At 43.7% G+C, this 22,669-nt stretch overlaps 1 protein-coding gene across 16 annotated transcripts in view; it reads right to left on the bottom strand.

The window, feature by feature from the left end:
• Positions 1 to 502: 502 nt before the first annotated feature.
• The window catches only part of celf6 (CUGBP Elav-like family member 6), a gene marked incomplete at both ends in the record, with an annotated part of 142,853 nt that continues 120,686 nt past the window's right edge, over positions 503 to 22,669 (bottom strand). For 3 of the 16 annotated variants that reach the window (XM_079997825.1, XM_079997819.1, XM_079997817.1), the window contains 7 exons: positions 503 to 630; positions 9,986 to 10,069; positions 13,755 to 13,835; positions 14,549 to 14,611; positions 16,500 to 16,649; positions 17,837 to 17,981; positions 19,726 to 19,869. In XM_079997825.1, coding sequence (XP_079853951.1) covers positions 503 to 630; positions 9,986 to 10,069; positions 13,755 to 13,835; positions 14,549 to 14,611; positions 16,500 to 16,649; positions 17,837 to 17,981; positions 19,726 to 19,869 — 795 coding nt within the window. Of the gene's footprint in view, positions 631 to 9,925; positions 10,070 to 13,754; positions 13,836 to 14,548; positions 14,612 to 16,499; positions 16,650 to 17,836; positions 17,985 to 19,725; positions 19,870 to 22,669 lie in introns of all 16 variants that reach the window. The other 13 variants (XM_079997816.1, XM_079997830.1, XM_079997828.1 and 10 more) reach the window with 5 other exon arrangements.

The raw sequence follows: 22,669 nt of genomic DNA on the forward strand, positions 1-22,669 counted from the left end.
TATTATTATTATTATTATTATTATACTATTTGATTAGCCTTATATTAATGTGAAGTACTTTGTGTTATATGTTGTGTATGAAAGGTGCAAAAATTTTTAATTATATATTTTAAAATAATTTGATAAATATAAAATATGATCACTAATCATCATTATTATTATGACATCGACTATAAGAACTTTCACTTTGTAGTTCATGTTTGTTCTTTCATTAACATACTGTAAAACGGCAGGAGGCACCTACCTGTAATATTTGACCCTTGAAGTGGTGGTTTGTGGGACTACAGCCATGTTTTTAGGCTGTTATGGCGTGTGTGTGTGTGTGTGTGTGTGTGTGTGTGTGCGCGCGCGCGTGCATGTGTGTATTCAAGTTCAAGTTCAAGTGTGTGTGTGTGTGAGTGTGTGTGTGTGTGTGTGTGTGTGTGTGTGTGTGTGTGTGTGTGTGTGTGTGTGTGTGTGTGTGGGTGGGTGCTGTTGTACCTGGGTTTGCACGATAGACGGGTCAGTAAGGTCGGTTGGCGTCCTTTGGCCGCTTGAGCTGCACCTTCAGCCTCTTCATGCCTATCTGGAAGCCGTTCATGGCCTGAATGGCAGCTTGAGCGCTGGACGGGTTATCGAAGCTCACAAAGCCTGAGGGACCACGGGAAACGATGGAGGGATATATATATATATATATATATATATATATATATAGAGAGAGAGAGAGAGAGAGAGAGCGAGAGGGGCAGAGGTGAAGAAAGCAGCAGCGAGTCGAGAGGTGAGGAGGCGAAGGAAGGAGACAAAGGTAAAGAAAAGAGATAGATGACAGAAGAGGAAACGGAGGAGAGCCTTTTAATCTCTTAACAATGATGCAACAATAGCTCTTTGTTTTCCTTATTCGACAAAATTAATTAAAATCTCTGAAAGGTGAGGAAATACGAAGGCGGGGATAAAAAGGTAATTAACGCTATTTGTGGATTTGAGAGCGCGCGCACGCATGAGAGCGCAAGGTGTGTGTTCACGAACATCTGTCCAGTGTGTGTGTGTGTGTGTGTGTGCGTGCGCGTAAAAAAAGTGTGCCCGAGTCAAAAAGTTACACGCTGCACGGTCCCGTGATAACGTTCCGTTGCCATGGTTACGACGCAAGTCAGTTTGTCACGTCAGGCCTCAGGACACGCGCCTTGTCTCTAAAACAGACATTTTGGTCATAAGCAGCGCTGGAAAAAGTACAAAGTACTGAAAGTAAAAGTACACTATAAATACCCTAATACACACTGACTCCAGGGAAATGGAAAGAACAACATTGACATTGCTACTTCTGTCAAAAAAAACACATATAAGTACTTGCTATTAAATGTACTTCCTCACCCAGAGCCAGATTACAATTAACAAAGTAAATAAATAATAATAGTGTAATTGTATAATAAATAGTGTAGTGTATACCAATTCACAAGAAAATATAAATATAAATCAGAATAAAAACAAACTAAAATGACTTTGCTCCAAATGTACAGTAAAAAGTAACAATATTAGTTTAGAATTGTAGTGTAAAATCTCAAAGCCTCCCAAACTGGATAAACTTGATATTTGGAAATCCATTATTAGATCAGCAGACTATGTCATTTATGTTTGTTTTTTTTTCCCTTCCGAAGCCTTTTCTTTGTTGTTTTTGTTTGCGTTTCTCTTGTTTCTAACTCATACTTTTTTTTCTTTTCTGTTTTTATGCACATTCACTTTGGTTTTCACTTCTCTCTCTTCAGCCGTGTTTTCCTTTCACGCCGCCTGACTGTAAAGCATATTTTAACAGTGTGTTTTTTTTAAAAGTGGGATATAAATAAAGATTTACTTTCCTATTTAAGTACCGCACTAAAACACCGCTCCTTTGTCGCCTTCCACCGCCGGTCGTTAGTCGAAGAAACGCCATTGTGCTGCGAAACGACGAGGCCGTCATCACAGGAAAACCTGGAGCCGGAGTGTTTGTTTTATTGAAGAAGAACTCCAAAGTGTTTCCCTGTGACGGTGCACGCGGCTTCCTCGGGTGCGGGCGGTGGATGAGCCCCGAGCCTCCCCGCGCCGGGATCCTTATCGCTTATCACTCCTCCCTGATTGACATCCCAAATTTTCCGGCTGCCAGGTGATTTGATATGGCCGTTACAGGTATGCCGTTATGGGTCCAATATAATTTCGGGTGGGGTGGGGCTGGGTTGGGGGTGCGGTGCTTTTGTCAGCGCGGGGTGAGATAACGCCGCTGTTTTTTTACAGACCTTTCACACAAACGGGCGATGATCAGTCAGTCGGTTGGCAGGTTGGCGGTTGCCCCCCCATCTCCCGCCCCGCCCCTCCCCAAAAACTTTACTTGGCGCTAAAATAAATCCCCTCGCCCTGGCGTGCCGCACCTCGGAGGACAGACACGCCCAAAACAAACGCCGGTCTCCCAAGAGCCTTACTGTAAGAAAAACGGACGCGGGGAGATTGAGAGATTTGGGTTGAGGAAAATACACCCGCGGGTGCGAGCCGTGATCACAGTAGGAGTCAACGCGTGACGTCCGGTTGGAGCCTGCGTGCCCTGAGCAAGGCACACCAGTGACACCACCGTACCTTACATGCATCTCCCACACACAACCTGACCTGTAACATGTTTGCTCAACTACCCCGGTTTAAAATAATAGAAACATCCGAATAATATGATGGTGTATCTTTAAATGGGTGTAATATAATTTCCTTCGCGTGTGTGTGTGTGTGTGTGTGTGTGTGCGTGCGCGTGTGCAAGCTTACGTGCGCGGTTGCATCAATAGGTATAAGCGTGTGTGGGCGTGAGCAGAGCGGTTGCTATTTTTCGGGGGGTGGATGTGTCAGACCCTCCTCAGAAGACCTTTTAAAATCCATTTTGGAGCTTAATCCACCTAATTCAAGAGGAGAGCTTTGATCAGCCCTAAATGTCAATATTGAGTGACTAAACACAGCGGATTAAGACTAATGTTAAATCCGTGCATCCCAGACGCCACTTTATACCTCTGCCGAGGCCACCTCTACCATCTTCATATTTCATGTTTCCCAATTCACATTTTTTGCCCATTAGTTCACTAGTTCAACACTCATATTCGGGGACCACTTACTGCGAGTGCGATTGTTATATCCTGGAAATGACATGCGCCCAATTTATTTTAATTTTTTATTTTAAATGAGGCGACTCGTGAAGAGAAAGGGCATTGCATCCCCGGGGAGCCGAGGATGGAGGAGACGGAGACGGAGACAGAGACGGAGACGGAGACGGAGAAGGAGAGGGAGACGGAGAGGGAGAGGGAGAGGGAGAGGGAGAGGGCGCTCCAAAAGAGACTTGTTTCTGGATGACAACTCAGGGCATCTAAAAATCACCGAGCGTCTCTCACCCCCCACATTAATTAGCAGCAACAGTCAATAATTATGGTTTCACACAGAGTGCGAAAACCTGCCAAATTGCTATGCAGGTGTCAATACGCTCCACACTACAGTAATATGCTAATGTGTGTACTGTGATGTTTAAATGCCTTCTGACAGTACCCGGTACTCTCAGTATCTCCATTAATGAATACTGTGATTTTGTGATTTTGTTATTGTTATTATTAGTAGTAGTACAATTATTAGATATTATTCGTTATTACCATTAATCTTATTTTTATTTGTATTAGTTATAATCATTTATAAGAAGAAGAACATTATTGTTATTATTATTATTATTATTATTATTATTATTATTATTATATTATACATATATTGTATTATACAGCATACCATACTAGCATTTTTCAACATACAGTACCACTTTCTGCTATCAATGCCATGCACTGATAATATACTCACAATGTAATATACTGTACTTTATTTTAGCATAACTCTTGTGCCACCCATTGTGGGTACCTGTGCCTCTGTGTATATATTTTATTTTAACCTCTTTATTTGACTTGCAGTGTTCTGCTGCTGCAACACCTCGATTTCCATCCAATCAGGGGCGGATATTTAATTTAACTTTTTTTGGGTGGGGTGGCAATAAACAGAAAAAATTAATAAGAGCAAAAAGGGAATACCAAAGGTGCCCCCAAAAGTACTGTTGTATAAAATGCATATAGAGGAAACCCTTATTACTATTACATATACTGTATTATTGGCAGGTAAATATCTGAATGGTTGCATAGCATGCAGGTTGATTACAGTTGTAGGAGAGAAGCAACAACTGGCCTAAAGTTAATAATCAGATTAAATTTTCCCGAAGAAGCAGATCTCTCGTGTTTTTCTGTCAGTGTGTAAGAGTCAAAAACTCCATGAGGCCTGCCCAAAACTCACTCAGTATTTTAACTTGAATGTTTATTGCGATCATGTATTTTTTATGTCTTCATTTATTTCCAAATTTATGAAAAAAATCACATCATGGCGACCATTTTCACATGCAGTGCGAAAAAAAAAGGAATATATACATCAATGAGGATATGAAAGTGTGGAATCAGAGCTTGAAAACAAGGTATCGCTCGTGGGAATCGAACACATATTTTGGAAGCCTTAACTTATTAAAGATCAAGGTTTTTGGAGGATTGGGGCTTTGAAGCTTTTGAAGACCCGCCGTCGTCCGGGTTCGTTTATAACATTATTCTATCTGAAACACTCCGACTATGCATCACACGGATTTTTGGAAGGATGATCATGACCGGCGTGAGACTGGGTTCAACAGGAGCAGTGAGCGACTCAGCCAACGCCGATGGAGCCTCCACCTTTTTTAGATATTCATCCAATACATAGAAATATTTATTTAGAAATCAAACTCCATTTTGAAAAGAAGTCGAGAGATGTCCGACACATCCCTTTATTTGAAGTTAACCTTTGCAAAGCAGCGGTCAGCCACCGCTACCATGGATTTTTCCATGAGGGCTGGTTGGTGTCTTTGGGGTTTTGGGGACGGGCAGGCACTGGAGTGGTGGGCGCAATCTTTCAAATCTTACTTAAAACGTAACAATACATTATTTTGCATCTATAAATGCTTTCAATGCATTATTATTATTATTATTATTATAATAATTATTATTTTTATTATAATTACTATTATTATTATTACATTATTATTTAAAATCATATAGACAATGTTTAAGATGATATATTGAGGGGGATAATAATCTGTTTTTCGCCCCCGCATCCACTAAGTGTTATTTTACCTTATGTCATCTGAAACATATCCATAAAGCTACATGGAGGAATGAAGTGTGTATATTTCTACCCCCATATGCTGAGTGGAGGCCAGATGACAGGAGCGTTACAGGCTATATGTCCATTAAGGAGACGTCTTAGAAGAAGATGAACAGTGTCAGGCTGCTGCTGGAGTCTAATAACGTTGCTCTGTTAATGCACAGCATCTTCTGCGGAATTAGTTCATGTCTCACACGTGAGCCCCGGGGCTCGCTCTATAAAAAGAATGAAGTAAAAAAGAAAAAAAAAAAAAGAAAAAAATCATGGGTTAAATGATTGTTTTTTTGCCAAGATCTTAATTAATAGCCGGGGAAAAATGAGACAGTGAAATAGATGAGGTGCCCCGCCCCTCAGCTGACTGACAGCGCAGGATGCTTAGAAACCAAAACAGGTTGAGATGAGGACGAGCGATGACAACACTATGGAAAAAAAAACAAAAAACAGAGAGAGAACCTGCGAGAGGAGGAGAGACGGAGAGGAGGGAATCAAGTCTCTCTCTCTCTCTCTCTCTCTCTCTCTCTCTCTGAACATGGTAAACAGTGCTTTACATTGCCAAATCAAATGGAAAACAAAAAGTGACAAATATAACCTTCAATTAAAAACATAAAAATATAAATGTTGCAGTGAAATGTTTTTAACAATAATAATTATACAGTATATATATACAGTATATATATAACCACACACACACACACACACACACACACACACACACACACACACATATGAAGATGACCTAGAAAAATAAAACAAAAAAATTGCTGTTAAAAATATGTACAGAAAAAATATATAAAGATATATATATACATCTTAAGGTATATATTATATATATATATATATATTATATACAGTATATTGTCTCTCACTGATGCTCTACCTCTCTCTTTGTTAACAATATATTTATACACAGATAAAGTATATACAAATAAACACAAATATATAAATAAAGAAATGATATATGAAGGTGTAAATAATGTTGCTGTAATAACACATATAAAGAGATATGTGAGGGTAAACTAACATATCAACTGAAAACTCACTCCCCCCTCTCTCTCCCTCTCCCCCATGTCCCTCTACCCGTCTCTCCCTCCCTCCATCCTTCCCCCCTCTCTCTACCTCTCCCCCACCTCCCTCTACCTCTGACCCCCCCCTCCCTCCCCTTTCTCTCCCTCATCTCCCTCTACCTATGTCTCTCCTCCCTCCACCCCCTCCTCTCTCCTTCCCATCTCCCTCTACCTCTGTCCCACCCTCAATCTCCATCCCTCCATCCTTCCCCCCTCCCTCCCCTCTCTCTTTCTCTCCCCATCAGCCTCTACTTCTGCCTCTCCCTCCCTCTCCCTCCTTCGATCCCCCCTCTCCCTACCTCTCCCCCAGCTCCCTCTACCTCTGTCTCTCCCTCCCTCTCCCTCCCTCCCCTCTCCCTACCTCTCCCCCACCTCCCTCTACCTCTGTCTCTCCCTCCCTCTCCCTCCCTCCCCTCCCTCTCCCTCTCCCCCATCTCCCCCTCCTCTGTCTCTCCCTTCCTTCATCCCTCCCCCCTCACTCTCCCTCTCTCTCCCTCTCCCCATCACCCTCTACCTCTGTCTCTCCCTCCCTTTCCCTCGCTACATCCCCCCTCTCTCTACCTCTCCCCCCATCTCCCTCTACCTCTGTCTCCCTTCCTCCCCCCTGCTGCCTCTGCCATGGGCGGTGCTGTCCAACTGAATCACCAACAAGGCCCACGCGGGTCTATTATTATCTCTTTAAGACGACTGATTCCACCTGCACGCCCACCGAACGGGCTGGGTGAGTGGGGGTAGAGGGGGGAGCGGAGGGGGGGGGCAGATGAGCGCTGTGGGGGCAGCGGCCTGACTGGCTGGCACTGCAGCCTGAGGGTGGGAGGGACACTGCGTCACCACGCTCACATGCACACGTTACTCCCAACGCGGCCGATGCCCACGACACGATGATATCGTCAATAAAGCCTTTACACGTTTTCACATTATTTATATTTCTTCAAACGCGGACTTTACGAGGCTCATCCGTCAGTCGAAATAGTCCGCCGGGTTCGGAGCAAGTGAGGAAGCGGGCGGGCGCATCCTTTCACTGCGTCGACACTTTCCTCGTTAAACAGGTTTGAAATATATCCTAATTTCTATATAATTCATTTGGAGCTCCCGCCGTGCTCTATAATATTGGAAATAATAGCTTTATTGATACAGCACCTTTAAAAACACAGTTTACAAAGTGCTTGGACGGACGGAATAAAAGCAAAATGCTCAGATTGTGAATTTAAAAGGCAACGAAACATTATTAGACAGGAATTAAATTCATTCATTAAATTGAAAAAAGCGGATAAAGACACAATAAAAACAAACAAACAAACAAATAAATAAATAAATAAACTAATGAAAAATTATAATGAGAAATAGAAAATAAATAAAAAAAAGTAAAGAAAGGGGGCCAGATCACATAAAAGCAGATCTATAAAAATGGGTTTTGTAGCTTTGGAGTCAGACCCAGACGTGAAATCTGTAAACGGCTTGCGAAGCGAGCAGGGAGCCGGCGGAGAGAAGCCGGGATCGGAGTGATGGGATGTCGTGTTGTGGACCCGGTGAGAAGCCGAGCCGCTGCGTTCTGAACCGGCTGGAGGAGGGTGCGTGTGACAGGACTGCTTTGATTCTTGACATTTCCCTCAGTTGAAGGAAGGTCCGCTTCCTTCAACACCGGACACTCTTTTTAATATGTGGTTCGAGCTTTACGTCAGAGTCAAACAGCACCCCCAAGTTTCTGGCAAAAGACTTCACATTTGCGGACGGAGCACCAAGGCCACTCTCAATTTGACTGGTAGAGTTGGGGGAGTGAACAATTCGGATTGTGAATTATAAACATCTGATCAAATAAAAGATGCAATATTCAAATTTACGTGAAACTGTTTAATATTCAGGGTGGAATATTTTCAATATGACCATGAGTAGTATTTTGAAAGAACAGCCATTTATTTATTTATTCAGTCTATACTGTCGGCCTTAATGCTGTTTAATTGTAGGTTTATTTTTCTATTGGCTTTTAACCATTTTTTTAAGGCTTATATTTAATGTTTTCTCATTTGGTTTATTGTACATTCCCAATTTTTTTCTCTTTAGTTCAGCTGTCTGGTTCACCGTCGGTCTGGTTCGACCGACTGACTCCAAATTTGGTAGAGGACAAAAAGGGACCTAGCTTCAAAAAAGGACAATTAAATATTTACGACTGGATAAGCAATTTGCCCGCTATTAACCATTAAACTTGACAATGGGTGTGGTCTAACACGAAATCTGCCATAATTCATTGAGCACTAGTCCAATCCTCACATAACTGCTTGGGGATGTTGGGTAGAGGTATTGGAATGTATGCGCCAAAGTATGTAAAAGTTAACAGTAGGGGGCGCTACAAAAGCCTAAAACGTGTATCTCTTTATGTGATGTGCAATTTCACAAAACTTGGTGTACATGCTTTATGATAACTATTAGTCACAGTATGCAATTTGGTTGTTATCTGCACATGCTTGCATAGGCATATAAGTTATATTTACACAGGTTTGCACACTACATCTGGTTTGGTGTGGTGATGTCACTAAGGGCGTGGTCCTCTCACTGCCAGACTGCAGCGGCAGGAGTCTTCAGGTCAGTCACTCTGTTTCACAGCTATTTAGGATGGTAAAGTGTTGTGTTTAAATTGATTATTTTCTACTACTACTGCCAACCATCCAGTTTGGCCATCACATAATTTATCACCGAGTCACCAAAGTCTGTGTAGAATGAAACCTTTATTATTTAAAAGGTGCATTGCAACGCATTACACACGGTACAAGGACTAAACGTCTCTGTGTAGCTTGCACCATATGATCTTAATTGGCTTGAATCATGTTAAAGGCTGCTTGTGGCTATATTTCTTTGTTGTTGTATGTGGCCACATTTTTATGGTTAATATTTTTTGGTCGCTTATATATATTTTTATAAATATTTATATCTTCATAGTTTTTCTGCTCTTTTTAAGGTTATATATTTTGTTGTTTATTTGTTGTTTATCATTAGGTTTAGTATATATTGTATATAGTATATAGTGTATATTGTATTTAGTATATATTATATATTGCATATTGTATATACATTGTATGTATTGTATTGTATTGTATTGGATTGGATTGCATAGTGTGTGCAGTTAACCATTTTATTGAATGTCTATGTATCTATCTATCTGGAAACAGGGTCATGGGCCAAAAAAGGTTCAGAACCGTTGGGTTTGGGAATAAATGGCCGTCACAGATAGATGTTTTGGTCAATAGATAGCTGAGGTGTTTGTGATACTGTGACAACAACCCCTCCGGCCGCGCACACACACCCACCCTGCCAGCTGGCTCGCTTGTTAGATACATCGATGAGGTAAGACAGTCGCACTACCTCCCTCTCCCTCCCCCCCCACCTCTCTCTCTCCCTTTCTGTCTCTCTCTCTCTGTCTCAGTCTCTCCCCCTCTCTCCCTCGCTCTCCCGCTCTCCCCCTCTCTCCTTGCCTCACTGCCACAGTGGCATGTGGCTCCAACCTTAAAATGTTAATTGCAACTCGATTAGGATCGACACAGACAAACACAAACATTAATTGCAAGAGAGCGACGCTGCAACTTCCCGTTCCCCTCGGACAATCTCTCTTAAATGCAAACAGTAAATGAATAAATAAACAAATAGATACATGGCCCCCGTGTTGACTTTTGACTCACCAAAACATTTGCTCTGATTGGTCGCGCGGTCCACAAAGACTTTGGCAGAGATGACGTTGCCGAAAGGCAGGAACATTTGCATTAGCTCTGCGTCTCCGAACTCCTGGGGCAGGTGGTAAATAAACAGGTTGCAGCCTTCTGGCCCTGGTGGGGGTGGAGGGATGGAGTGTGGGGGGGTGGGGGGGGTGGGAACAAGGGTGAGTTCGGTGCAAAACAGGAGACACCCAAAATCAGGGAAAGAAGACATAGAAAACGAGGAAAGAAACCTTTTGAGCCATCGGTTAAATGACAGACGTGGCGAGAGAGAGGGAGAGAAAGAGAGAGAGAGCGAGAGAGAGAGCGAGGGGGGGATGGAGAGGGGGAGAGAGAGAGAGAGAGTAGAAAGATTAACAAAAACAGAAATAAGGGTGCACACGCATGACCAGGCATGGCGAGTCTTTGCCCCAATTACTGTGTGACTGGCATCCAATCTACCCCCGTCTCTCCACTTTCATGAAGCCGGCATCCAACCATTCTACAAACCCGTCTGACGGGCGGAGGGATGGACCGGCTGGAATGTGTGTGTGAGCGAGACAGGGAGGGAGAGAGAAGGAGAGAGAGAGAGAGAGAGAGAGAGAGAGAGAGAGAGAGAGAGAGAGAGAGAGAGAGACCCCTCGGTGCGGCTTCCCGTCTCGTTGCTCGGGGTGATAGCACGATGAGATGGGGGTGAGAAGGACGACAAGACGGACGCAGCGGCAGCCGACTGTGGTGCCGCCGTCCCTTAGCGAGATAGAGGACACACACACACACGCACACGCACACGCACACGCACCCACACACACACACACAGAAGCACGCAGGTTAATAAAGGGGGGCTTGTTTTTCTTGGGGCTACAGTCTTGTTCAGTTCGCATTTTTTTTTATCATAGCACTAACAACACTAATAATAGTATTGATTACCATTATTACTACTATACTTATTACTATTTTATACTATATTTTTAGTATACTGTAGGTATTATTATTATTATTATAATAACCATTGTTTTTGTCAAATTTTTACTATTTACTGTATTAATGATATATATATACACACATATACACACACATATATACATACATACACATATATATATATATATATATATATATATATACACACACACACACACACACACACACACACACACACACACACACAGCATATATACAGTATACTGTATATTATATACAGGCAAGTAGAAAAGACCAGAAAGCCGCTATACTCTGTGCACAAAGATCCCACTGGAGAAGGGGCCATGCGAGTGGGCGTGTTGATGACGTTTCTTTCATGCCTCAGGCGCATGATAGAAAAGTCATGGTGGTATTTCGCCTGCCACATGCCACCATAGTGGCATTTTCAGGGTCCTCCGACACAGAGACACAGGCAGAGACGTTGCAAAGACACCAGTTTATTGTAGAGAGTGGCAAGGTGGAACAAGCCGGGAGCAGATGGACACATGTCATGAACGAGGCTCCCCCGTCTGTGTGGGGGTGGGTGATTTACCCGTTGCTCATTGATTGTTCTCATGAGCAACAGGCATACAGCCACCCTGATCCCAGGCCCAATTACCTAGACCCAAGACAGGTGTGGCTGCTTAAACTGCACCACCCCCACACCACCTAGCCCCAGCACCAAACTGAGCCGAAACCTACCCTATAAGATGCCTGGAATCTGAAACAGGGTTCCCAAACCTTAACAAAACAAACGACTGGACTCTGTAGGGTTACCATACCTAACAACAATCAATAAAACGACCAGACTCTGACACAGGGTTCCCATACCTAAAAATAATAAAAGCACAGACTCTGAAACAGGGTTCCAATACCTCAAATAAACAAAAGTGTCCAACAAAAACAGTCCCCTTTCCAGAAGACATGTAACCCCTAAACAGCACCCTCCCCCAGGGGGACAAAACATGCCTGCCACGTCCCTTCTAGAGCGTGGAGCCTATGGCTGCTGTGCTGGTTGGTGGAGGTGTAGCTGGACTTGGCTGTTGTGGGGGCTGCTTGGAGGGGTGGCCTGGCTGCTGGGCGGAGCAGCTAGCTGCTGCGTGGAGCAGCTAGCTGCGTGCGGTTACCCATTTTGGCTGCTGCGACTGCTTCTCCCCCGGTCCTCCACTGGACATCCTGGGTGCTGTTGCTGCCAGTCGGGAGAGGGCTGGTGCCATGGCTGCCCATTGACCTGCTGGTGGCTCCAGTGTGTCTTCAGACGGCCCTTCTGTGTCCCTTCCCTGTGCCAGAGAGTCTCTGTTCAGGCACCACTGTGGCAGTTCCGCATGCCACACACCACCCGAGTGGCATTTTCAGGGTCCTCCGACACACAGACACTGGCAGAGATGTTGCAAACACACCAGTTTATTGTAGAGAGCGGCAAGATGGAACAAGTGGGGAGGGGATGGACCGTTGCCACGACAGAGGCTGCCCCCTTGTGTGTGTGGGGATGATGGTTTTACCTGTTGCTTGTTGATTGCCCTGACGGGCAACAGGCGTACAGCCACCCTGATCCCAGGCCCAATTACCTAGACCCAAGACAGGTGTGGCCGCTTAATCCACACCATCCCCACACCACAGTTATCAACACGTAATCTCCCTTCCTCATCTCGTGATCTTTGTCTTTCACATTAATAATATTTCTGTCGATAATAATTAGTCTGTTCGGATCAAGTGAATCACGTCATTTTAAAGGTATGCAGCTTTTATGGACAAACATAATCATTACATATTGATTTATCTCAAATCCAGTGACGCAAAGCCATAGTCAAGGCAAGCAAACTCCAATTTTTGGGTTTGTAAATTGCCTTTGTCAATGTGCCTGGAAATTTGGATTACCCAATACATGTTCTACACATATACAAAGTGATGAACAAATCTTTACTTTTATTCAGCTGTGTACAAAGTGGGGCCTTGCTTCGAATGTTCCAGCAGAAATTGTAAAATTGCAACTGAAAAAAACAAAACAAAACACACACACGCACGCACGCACGCACAGGTTGTATATATATAGAATCTAATTTTTTAACAGCGGGAGGTTGAAGCTGAGGCTTCATAGAATCTCTTCTATTTTCCTGTGGGTGTATTATTATTATCGGAATCATATTAAAACGGAAGAGTTCCAGGGCCGGCTGAGAGATCAGACGAAACACGGCCGTGTCCAGATCTCAGCTCGGCTCATCTTGCAATGTGTTTGTGAGCTACAAACAAACAACAGATCCATGTGTGGAGATTCTTATCCCTGCCATGTATCGCACACCCAAGTGACGGGAAAACACAAAGCGATGCTTCCTTCAGGCAGCGTGCGGACATGTAATTTCACATTTTACAAACTGAATATTCATACCGCTCAAAGCCGCCAATCACATGGATGAATAATTGTGAGTGACAAATGGCGGAAGATGAGTGCTTTTGCATGGCAGTATATCTCATGCTTTATTACATCTACTGCTGTGGCATAGGATCACTACACTATGAATGGTAATAAATGATTGTGCATGTAGCTAATTAATCGAATGAATATTTATAACCACTTAAACACACTGTAATGGACTGATTAAGCAGTCCAACATTTGCGAGTTTGAATTAGTCCAGTTTTTGAATAATGACAGAGTAACTTTCCATCTAGTTGCTAATGTTCTGCTCGGTAAATGGGAAGCCTCTTTCTCTCACATTTTCCCCCAGCCGGCGGTTTTTATTTATTTTTTTATTTTTTCCGGCACCTTCGCTAATTCAAAGCAGCACAGCTACATTAGAATGGAACATGGCAATTATCACCTTTTATCTTGGGTGGGTGCGCTCACTTGCTCGCTCTTACCTTCTCTCTGTTGCTGGGGGATGATGGTCGGTTGCTGGGGGAACGCTTGGCTGATTGGCGCATAGGCGGCGGGGTAGGCTGCTGTTGCAAACAGGGAGAACCAGAGCGGGAATTTCTCACATATCCATTTTCATATTTGACACAAGAAAATTCTAATCATTATTCCCTTTGTTAGTTTGCGTCCTCCAGACGTCGCACAAATAAATTGCACGACGGCTCGTACAGCGGGTGGATCGACCAAAAAAATAAAATAAAAAAAATAGAAAAGCTCCCCCACCATTGAACTAATAGGCATAAAAACACAGAGATATACTAGTGTGACAAACATAGCGAGAGAAAGTTTGAGAGAAATGAGAGCAATAGAGAGGAGTAAGGGGGGGGGGGGGGGGGGGGGGGTTGCAATCTAATAATAAAAACAACAACAAAAACAGTGCTGGAGGATAGGAGGGGAGAAAAGAGGAGAGGGAAAAAGAGAACAGAGAGGAGGAGAAGCAAAGCCTAAACGGTCTAAAAGTTGCCGAGAATAGCTGGATAGGAAAAGTGGTGGAGGAGAGGAGTCCATATCATCCTCCATGTGGGAGGCTCTGGCAGGGCTCGCGTCCTCAAACAGGAAAATATTCATACGTTTGTGTGAGTGCATCAGCTGAAAATCCCCTTGCTATCCCAATGCAAAGTGTCTAATCTGGGTGGGAAATGTGGACTGGTCTGGTGGAAAAAGAAAGGGGTGTAGTGGGACATACGTATGGCGGAGGAGAAGAGAGGAGTTAGGAGTGGAGTAAGGAGGGGCAGGTCACCTGCGTAGTGCTGCACGCCAGCGTACGCCTGCTGGAGAGGGTCAGTCACGGTGGGACTCTGTGCTGCAGAGAGACGGAGAGAGAGAGAGAGAGAGAGAGAGAGAGAGAGAGAGGGAGAGAGGATGAGGAGGAGGGAAAATACATGAGAGAGAAGACAAGTGTCATTGGGAAGGCAATGAATGAACAAAGAGTGGTAGAGAACATGAGAAAAAAACACAAGACATAACATTACATCACATAATAACAAACATAAGAGATAGATAGATAGATAGATAGATAGATAGATAGATAGATAGATAGATAGATAGATAGATAGATAGATAGATAGATAGATAGATAGATAGATAGATAGATAGATAGATAGATATTAAATCTCTATGAAATGCTCAACAGCATCCCATATGTGTGTGTGTGTGTGTGTGTGAGAGAGAGAAAGAGAGAGTGTGTGTGAGACGTAGGGATATAGAGAGATAGAGAAATAGATAGATAGATATTAAATTTCCATGAAAAACTCAACAGCATCCTGTGTGTCTGTGTGTGTGTGTGTGTGTGTGTGTGTGTGTGTGTGTGTGTGTGTGTGTGTGTGTGTGTGTGTGTGTGTGTGTGTGTGTGTGTGAGTGTGCGCGCACACGGAGCAGAAGAGGGTCCGGGGTCCCACCTAATTAACCGTAATGGACTGATAAATGAACTGATGGATTAATCATGAAACCAGGGTTGGCTGCTCAGAGATCTGCCAAAAGCCACATTTGATTGACCCACCATACTTAAAAGTTTAAATTCCATGGCGAATAAATGAACGACAGAAAGTTGTGGAATGAAAAATGTGACCCCCTGCATACATGAGAGTCACATTTCGATTTGTTCATTTTTTTTTCCACATAATATGAAAGCGTAGAACAAATATTTTGGAAGTTATGACTAATGAAAGATCAAGGTTTTGAAGGTGAAAGTTCTGAGAAATCAGGCTTTAAAATTATAGAAGCATTTCCAGACTTTTGCAGCAAAAAATACCCATTTTGAAAAACAATTAGTGCTTCACACGGTTGCATTTGGATAATGCTGTCCTCCTTCAATGAGATCATGTTGAATGTTTGTATCTGAAATTTGAATCATTAATTCATGAAAAATATTGGAAAAGGCATTATTTTTCAAAAGATATTAAAAAAGTTGAAAAAAGATTGTTTTCATTCTAAGTTATGGCTGCTCCGCCGCCTTCCACTGCCAGTTCCGCAGTATGATTGGGAGCTGCTGCCCTCTCCTCGTAATCCATAATGACACAGAGATGATGTTTCCGCGGTGAAGGGGAATGCCATGTTTCTGGTGCTGATTTGTCATTGTTTCTTGAAACGCCGTTTACAGAAGTGACATCAGCACTTCTTCTTCGTGTCCTCTGAGGCGGCGTCGGCGCAACAGTTTTTTTTTATCAAACGAAGAAGACGCGGCGTAGTCATTCACGAGTCCATCCACTTTATAACATTATTTTATCTATAGGGTTTCACAGTCTGACTTCAAAACACTCGGAATATCCAGGGATGATCTTGATCTGCGTGTTTGCATAAAAGGTGAACCGTGAGATCCAATTACGATATTTTGAAATCAAACTCAGTTTTTTGAAAATACGCAGAGAGAGAAGAAAAAAAATTGCTGAACATGAATTTGCTATCATCTAATTTTTGTCCAAAAATGGAATTCCCGATGTTTTTCCACGCACAGCCAACAGGACAGCACTGCCAAATGCGCCGGTTGGGACGTGGCGGATCAAAGATTAAAAAAAACGAAGAAAAAAAAAAACCTGAATTTTTAAACAGCGTAATGTGACATGGACAGTGGCGATCGCATAAGTAGACTTTCGACCAGAGTTAATCCAGTAGGGCAATTCTGCGTTCTCACAATAAATGAATAAAGCATGCATGGACGTTCCCGGCGTGGAAGTGGGGCCTGATTGGCTCACCTGGGTACGGGTGGATCCCATTGGTGTAGATGGGTTCGGAGGTGGGCTGACCGTTGCTCTGGGGCGGGAGGGCGCTGAACCCGTTGACCCCGATGGGGGCGGCTATGCTGGGCACCGCCGCGGCGCTGATGCCCGGAGGTGTGCTGGTGCCTGCGCAAACACCGGGTTTTACAACCGTGAGGTTTTTTTTCCACCGTGAGTCATTCGCTGTTTTCCATTTTCGAACGAGGGAAACAAAATATCCCGCGACTGAGTGAGAGGAGCTCACTTTGGAATGCAAACCTCCTCGTCATCTATCTGTACATTCTGTTTTCACCTTCATTTCTGGGTGTTATATCTCCCGTACACTTTTTGTACCAAATCGGGATTTCTCCCCAATGAAACCCGGCGTCTTAACCCGAAGTGTAATTACTTCCCGGCACTGTTCGAGTTCTTTGAACTATTTCTGGGGAAACTAATGCGGAAATTTAAACCGGGGGTGATGGACACCGTTTGCTTTGTGACAGCGGCCTTTCCTCCTTGAAGTCACATCCCTGGCCCGTCACCTTGTCACTGCCCTTTTGTGCTGATGGATTCTCCCTATTTCTATAATCCAGGTGAAGGGCATTTAAGTCATGTAGGATTATGTTTGATAGGCATTACCTGGGTGTATGTAGTTTTTTTTTTTTTTTTTTTTTGTGGATTACAAATGCCGGCTACAGCAGCAAGCCACTTTATTTAATACATTTGCTGCAACCCTGCCTTCAGGCAGCCTGCCTACTTAGTGTCGAGCCATCAAAGCTCTTCACGACAAGGGCCAGGGAGATAGGTCAGACTGAGGTCCGGGATTATCTCTCACAAATCTTTGCTCTCATATTGTATAAGCCAAGGACTCTGCGTCCAAAGTCATCAGATTGGCTCCGTTCCCGGAAAACACAGTGTCAGAGAGAGAGAGAGAGAGAGAGGGAGTGGCAAAGAGAGGGATACAGAGAGAGAGAGGGGAAGGCAGAGAGAGAGAGGGAGAGAGATAATGTGGCTGCCAATGAATGTCAAGGGGGGCTGTACATCATGTCCCATCATGCCTTTGTCGATACAAAGCTTGCCCTCCTTTCGTTGGACACTGGTAATGTTGGCCTCAATTCAAATCCGGAGCCTACATGTCGCAAATGCAACACGGTGCAAATGCACAAGGTCGAAAGTATAAAGACCTTGGGTGAATCTATTACCGCTTCTGTAATTCTTGCTACCGATTCAAATCTGCAAGGATAACGGTGGGAAAAAAAACAACAACGGCCTTCATCCTGAGTCGCTGTATGTGCGTGGATGTGTGCGAGTCTTTGCATGCGTGTGTTGTGTACCTGAGGACGGTGTCATGGGGGTAGCCACCAGACCGTTGACATTGAAAGCTGCCATTTGCTGCATTTGTGCGGCAGCGATGGCTGCCATGGGGTTCAGGTAGGAGCCTTGTGTGGCGGCCATCAGGGCGGCTTGCTGTTGCATCATCTGCTGTAGGATTAAAGAGCAGTGGGAAGACAGAGCGAAAACGAGAGAGAGAGAGAGAGAGAGAGAGAGAGAGAGAGAGAGAGAGAGAGAGAGTGAGAGAGAGAGAGAGGGAGGGATGGAGAGACAGAGAGAGAGTGAGAGAGTAAGCAGTGAAATTGGACGGAAGGAGAGCGAGGGAGGGCTATCGGGGTGAAATAGCCGCAGGACCAGAGCCTGTTTACTCTCACATCTCTGTTTGCTTGGCCTCCGCCTTGTTCTGGAACAGAACGGCCCGTGTTGCCCTGCAGCGTTGCTTCCCAGCAACTGCAAGGCAGCGATGGCGTTGCTGCTCATTACCGCCACGAGATAAAGACGATATAACGAGACAAGTCCAGAAAGCCAGCTGTGCTGGGGTCGTTCCATATACGTATATGCGTGTGTTTAGCTGTAATCTGCGCTGGGTAGTGTGGGTTAGGAGAAGGGAATGTGGGATTGTGGGAGGTGGTTTTGGCAGAGGGTGTTTAGGGGGGGCGGGGGGCTGACAGAGCATTGTGTGTGTGTGTGTGTTTGTGTTTGTATGTGTGTGATTGAGTGTGAATGTGTGTGTGTGTGTGAGCGTGAGTGTGAGCGTGTGTGTGTGTGTGTGTGTGTGTGTGTGTGCGTGGGTGTGTGAGCGTGAATGTGTGTAAATGTGTGTATGAGCATGAGTGTGTACATGTGTGTGTGTGCGTGTGTATATGTTTGTATGAGCGTGAATGTGAGCATGTGTGGATGTTTGTGTTTGTGTGTGTGTGTGTGTGTGTGTGTGTGTGTGTGTGTGTGTGTGTGTATGTGTGTGACAGTGTGAGTGTGAGCCTGTGCTTCTCACCTGTCAGGGTTTGCCGTTAGCTAACTGGGGCTGTGACTTTCACATGTGAATATGGCGTGGGGGTGTTCAGTGCGGTGGAAGGGTTTCGGGAGATGTGAAAGATTTCTCTGACTTCCATTTTTGATGACGCCAATTGCTCATTTTAGCTCGGCATGTGGTATCACAGTGATTTTCAAACCCCGCCGAGAAAATAATTCTGGGTTCTTGGGTGATTATGGGTGAATAAAACATTAAAAAAAAAATAATAATAAATTAAAAAAAGTCAAGACACGGCACCAACAAGCACCAACAACATTTTAAACTTTCATTAATTCAATCTCCACGAGACCGTGTTGGAGCGATATCTTTTTTTCCCACTAAATTGTAACCTAACTGTCCTCCAAATGTGTTAAATGTCACACAAGATCCCTGTGGTTGTATAACTTTGGATAATTACGCTATGTTGTTGCAGAGGCATATTTAAGAAGGTCATGCTTTTGAAGTGTTAAGCATTAAGTTTGCTATTATGGACTGTCTACTGGACCTTAAGCAGTGTATCAGAGGCTGTGCAACCAATGAATTATGCAATTTTGGGCACAGCTCATCAGTATAATTGGAAAAAAGTTTCCAAAAAGAGGTTTTCATGAGTAAGGCACTTAACATCAAATCGTGCCCCATGGTAATGATCAGTTGGGGATGAAACTTAAAAAATAAAGCATTGCAAAGTGTGCACGGAAAACCTTACCTGAAAAAGAAAATGGTAAAACAGGGTGGTACTTGTGGGACAGTCATATCATATAGGGTTAGCTATATGATACAAATAGTGATTATATATATAACAGCTACATTATAATACATTAAAACAGATTTTTGTTTTGTAAAGCTCACCGTCTCCTCCCCCGCCGAGCTGAGACTTACAGCATGAGAATAGGCGCCATAGGCCCCAAACTGGATGGTCATGGGGCTGAAAATGCCGAGCTGACCCGCCATCTGGTGCATCCTACGTAGGGTCCGCTCCTTATCAGTGTCAGCAAATTTGACCACCAGGCTGGACGATGCTCCCTGGAGGGTCGAACCATGTGTAGAGTTAACATAATGCACAATAATCACAGTGATTTTATAGTTAATGTTGATGTACTGTAACCTGATCAAACATACAGGTATATACTGCATGTATATATATATATATATATATATATATATATATATATATATATATATATATATATATATATATATATGTATATATATATTTATTTATGCATATATATAGAAGTCTGTAGTCAGCCTCGTGAAAGGAGTAGGTGTTTTATGGTCCAAAATGAACCTTTTCATTGTGAGTACAGGATCCATTATTTAAGGCCCTTGGCATGCTATCGAAACACTGTTTACCCACTTCAGATAGGGATGCAAGAACGCATTACTCACCTGATCTTTCACAGTTTAATTGCAATTTAATTCTGAAAATATGCACACACACAAGCCCTGCTCTTGGAATTATTTAGGGGGACTTTGGATGAATATTAATTAAAAAAATAAATAGTACATTCTGGCAGTCTCGCTGCAACCCAGCTCGGTGGGAAAACGACTGAAGGACTGGACTGAAATTTTACCAAACAGATGTGACGGTAAATGGAGTAACTAGCTGCTGGACTATACTGTGCAGAGACTTGGTTGACGACCGAGCAACAGATGAATGATGAATATTTAGAGACATTAGGAAACGGCATATACCCATCATTCTATTTCATATTTCCATCGGCAAGTTTGGCAGTGGCTGGCTCGCAATCACAGGAGGCTTGGGACCTTGAGACGGGACCTTTTGCCATTTGGGGGCAGGTCGAAGAACCCCGCCTAGTAACGGGCGCGCGCACAATATTTATTTTGGCTCGTCAGGTAAAACCCACTGGCACAACCAACGATGACAGCCTTGGCAACTGTCACGTTGGTCAACTTGTGACAAGCAGCGTTTGGCATCGCACATCTGCCAAGTCAAGTGGCTTAACCAGCTGATGTGTTAAGGATCCTTTGCCAAACATATGGGAGCGTTACCAAAACGGAATAAATGTATTCATAGAGGCAAGATGAGAGAAATGTAAAAACATACATGTGGATTCAGCGTCTGTGTTTTTTATGCAAACATGAAATGTAAAATTTGATATTACTATCTTGTCATAACTTTGATATTCTATTCTGATTATGGCAACCATCAGCTGCCAACTGCGGGTTTTTCAAAGTCACACATTAATAGTTAAAGTAAAGTACTATCTTATATCATCTTATTCTACCAAATTCCATGTCACAACTTCCATTACGTTGAATAATGCAATACATACACAACACTGACCTAGTTTTTCCAAGTTCGCCCAGCCAGTGGAACCAAATATGTGGTTTAAATGACTGCAGTCATTTAGCTGTCAGGCGACATTGACGTGATATTGTGAGTGATATTTGTGATTGTGAACTTTCCAACTCCACTGGACACGGCGAGAGTGAACTGTGATCCTAACCAGATCCCACAGGAGCCTCAGTCCCTGCACTGGTGAAGCTCCACTGAATATCAGACTGGGTAATTAGGTCCAACAAAAGCCTTTGGCATCTGGAGGGAGAAGTATTGACTAATGGCTCTGCCTTATGGCAGATATAGTTCCGTATTGATGCCCATGCGTCCTGGGTTTGCATCCAATTAAATCATTTGAGAGACAAAGACCAGAGTCAGTTCCTCATGTGACAGAGAGAGGGAGAGAGCGAGCGAGCGGGGCCGAGGGGAGTGTACAAGGGAAGAAAGGAACGAGGGATGGATAGAAAAGAGGATGAGAAGTTTGCCAGGGAGGGAAGGCAGCCGCAGACACTGTCAGGAAGACCTGGCTCCTATTTAATTACAGGTAGTGCATGCTGGGAAGGAGCACCGAGCAGCACCAGGACAGAAGGACACAGGCAGCCAGGGGGCTGCCGGGATATGATTAGCAAGATCATAAAAGCAAAGACACAGGGAGAAAAGGACTCATAATCACAGCTTGGATTCATCTTCCATAGAATGTCTCATCCTGGCAAGGTCAGCATAGATTTGGGCTTTGATTTATATCGCCTTAGTTGCTTTGCCTGTAGTTGGGTTGAAACATATATTTGTCTACATGGATATATCTATACCGTACATGTGCCCTTCTGTCAGACCCTTAACAAAGCCTGGACTCAGAGAGCTTGGAGTCGCTCTCAGAGCCAAGAGCAAGGACGCATTTTGGAGGCACAGTACAAAATAACAGAACTAATTCAGGGCCCGATAATAACGGTTGACCAGTTGCCCCGGGCAACCAGATTGGGGTCATTGCCAACAATTTCGAGTCGTCTGGTTGCCCTGTTGTCAACCACTTGTTATATGTTAAAAAAAATAAAAGTATTTGTGTGTGTGTGTGTGTGTGTGTGTGTGTGTGTGTGTGTGTGTGTGTGTGTGTGTGCGCCCGCGCGTGTTTAGAAACTTCCTCCAAGGAAAATGTCAGAAATCGTGAAATAAGTGACAATACTGAAATACGCATTGTAATAGGATCATTATCACTCATTTAGATTAAAATTCAGCGACGTCAGACTTGGCAACCAACAGCTGATGCATGGTTGTCAACTTGGCAACTAAAGTTGGCATCAACAACACAAAATGCTGCATGGCACGAGCACGTGTATTCAGACAGTCCCAAAGCCGGTGTTTTGTATTTTTCTCACTACAAGCAGTACACCTCTTTACGAACCCTTCAACAATATGTAAACCCTTCTAAAGTACTATTTGGACACTATTTCACTAAAATATCCACGTTTCTACTGCACTAGAAACGACGCTTCACAATATCATTGCTGAAATTGTATCATTTGT

The sequence above is a fragment of the Zeus faber genome, assembly GCF_960531495.2.
Source record: "Zeus faber genome assembly, chromosome: 3".
Lineage (NCBI taxonomy): Eukaryota > Metazoa > Chordata > Actinopteri > Zeiformes > Zeidae > Zeus > Zeus faber.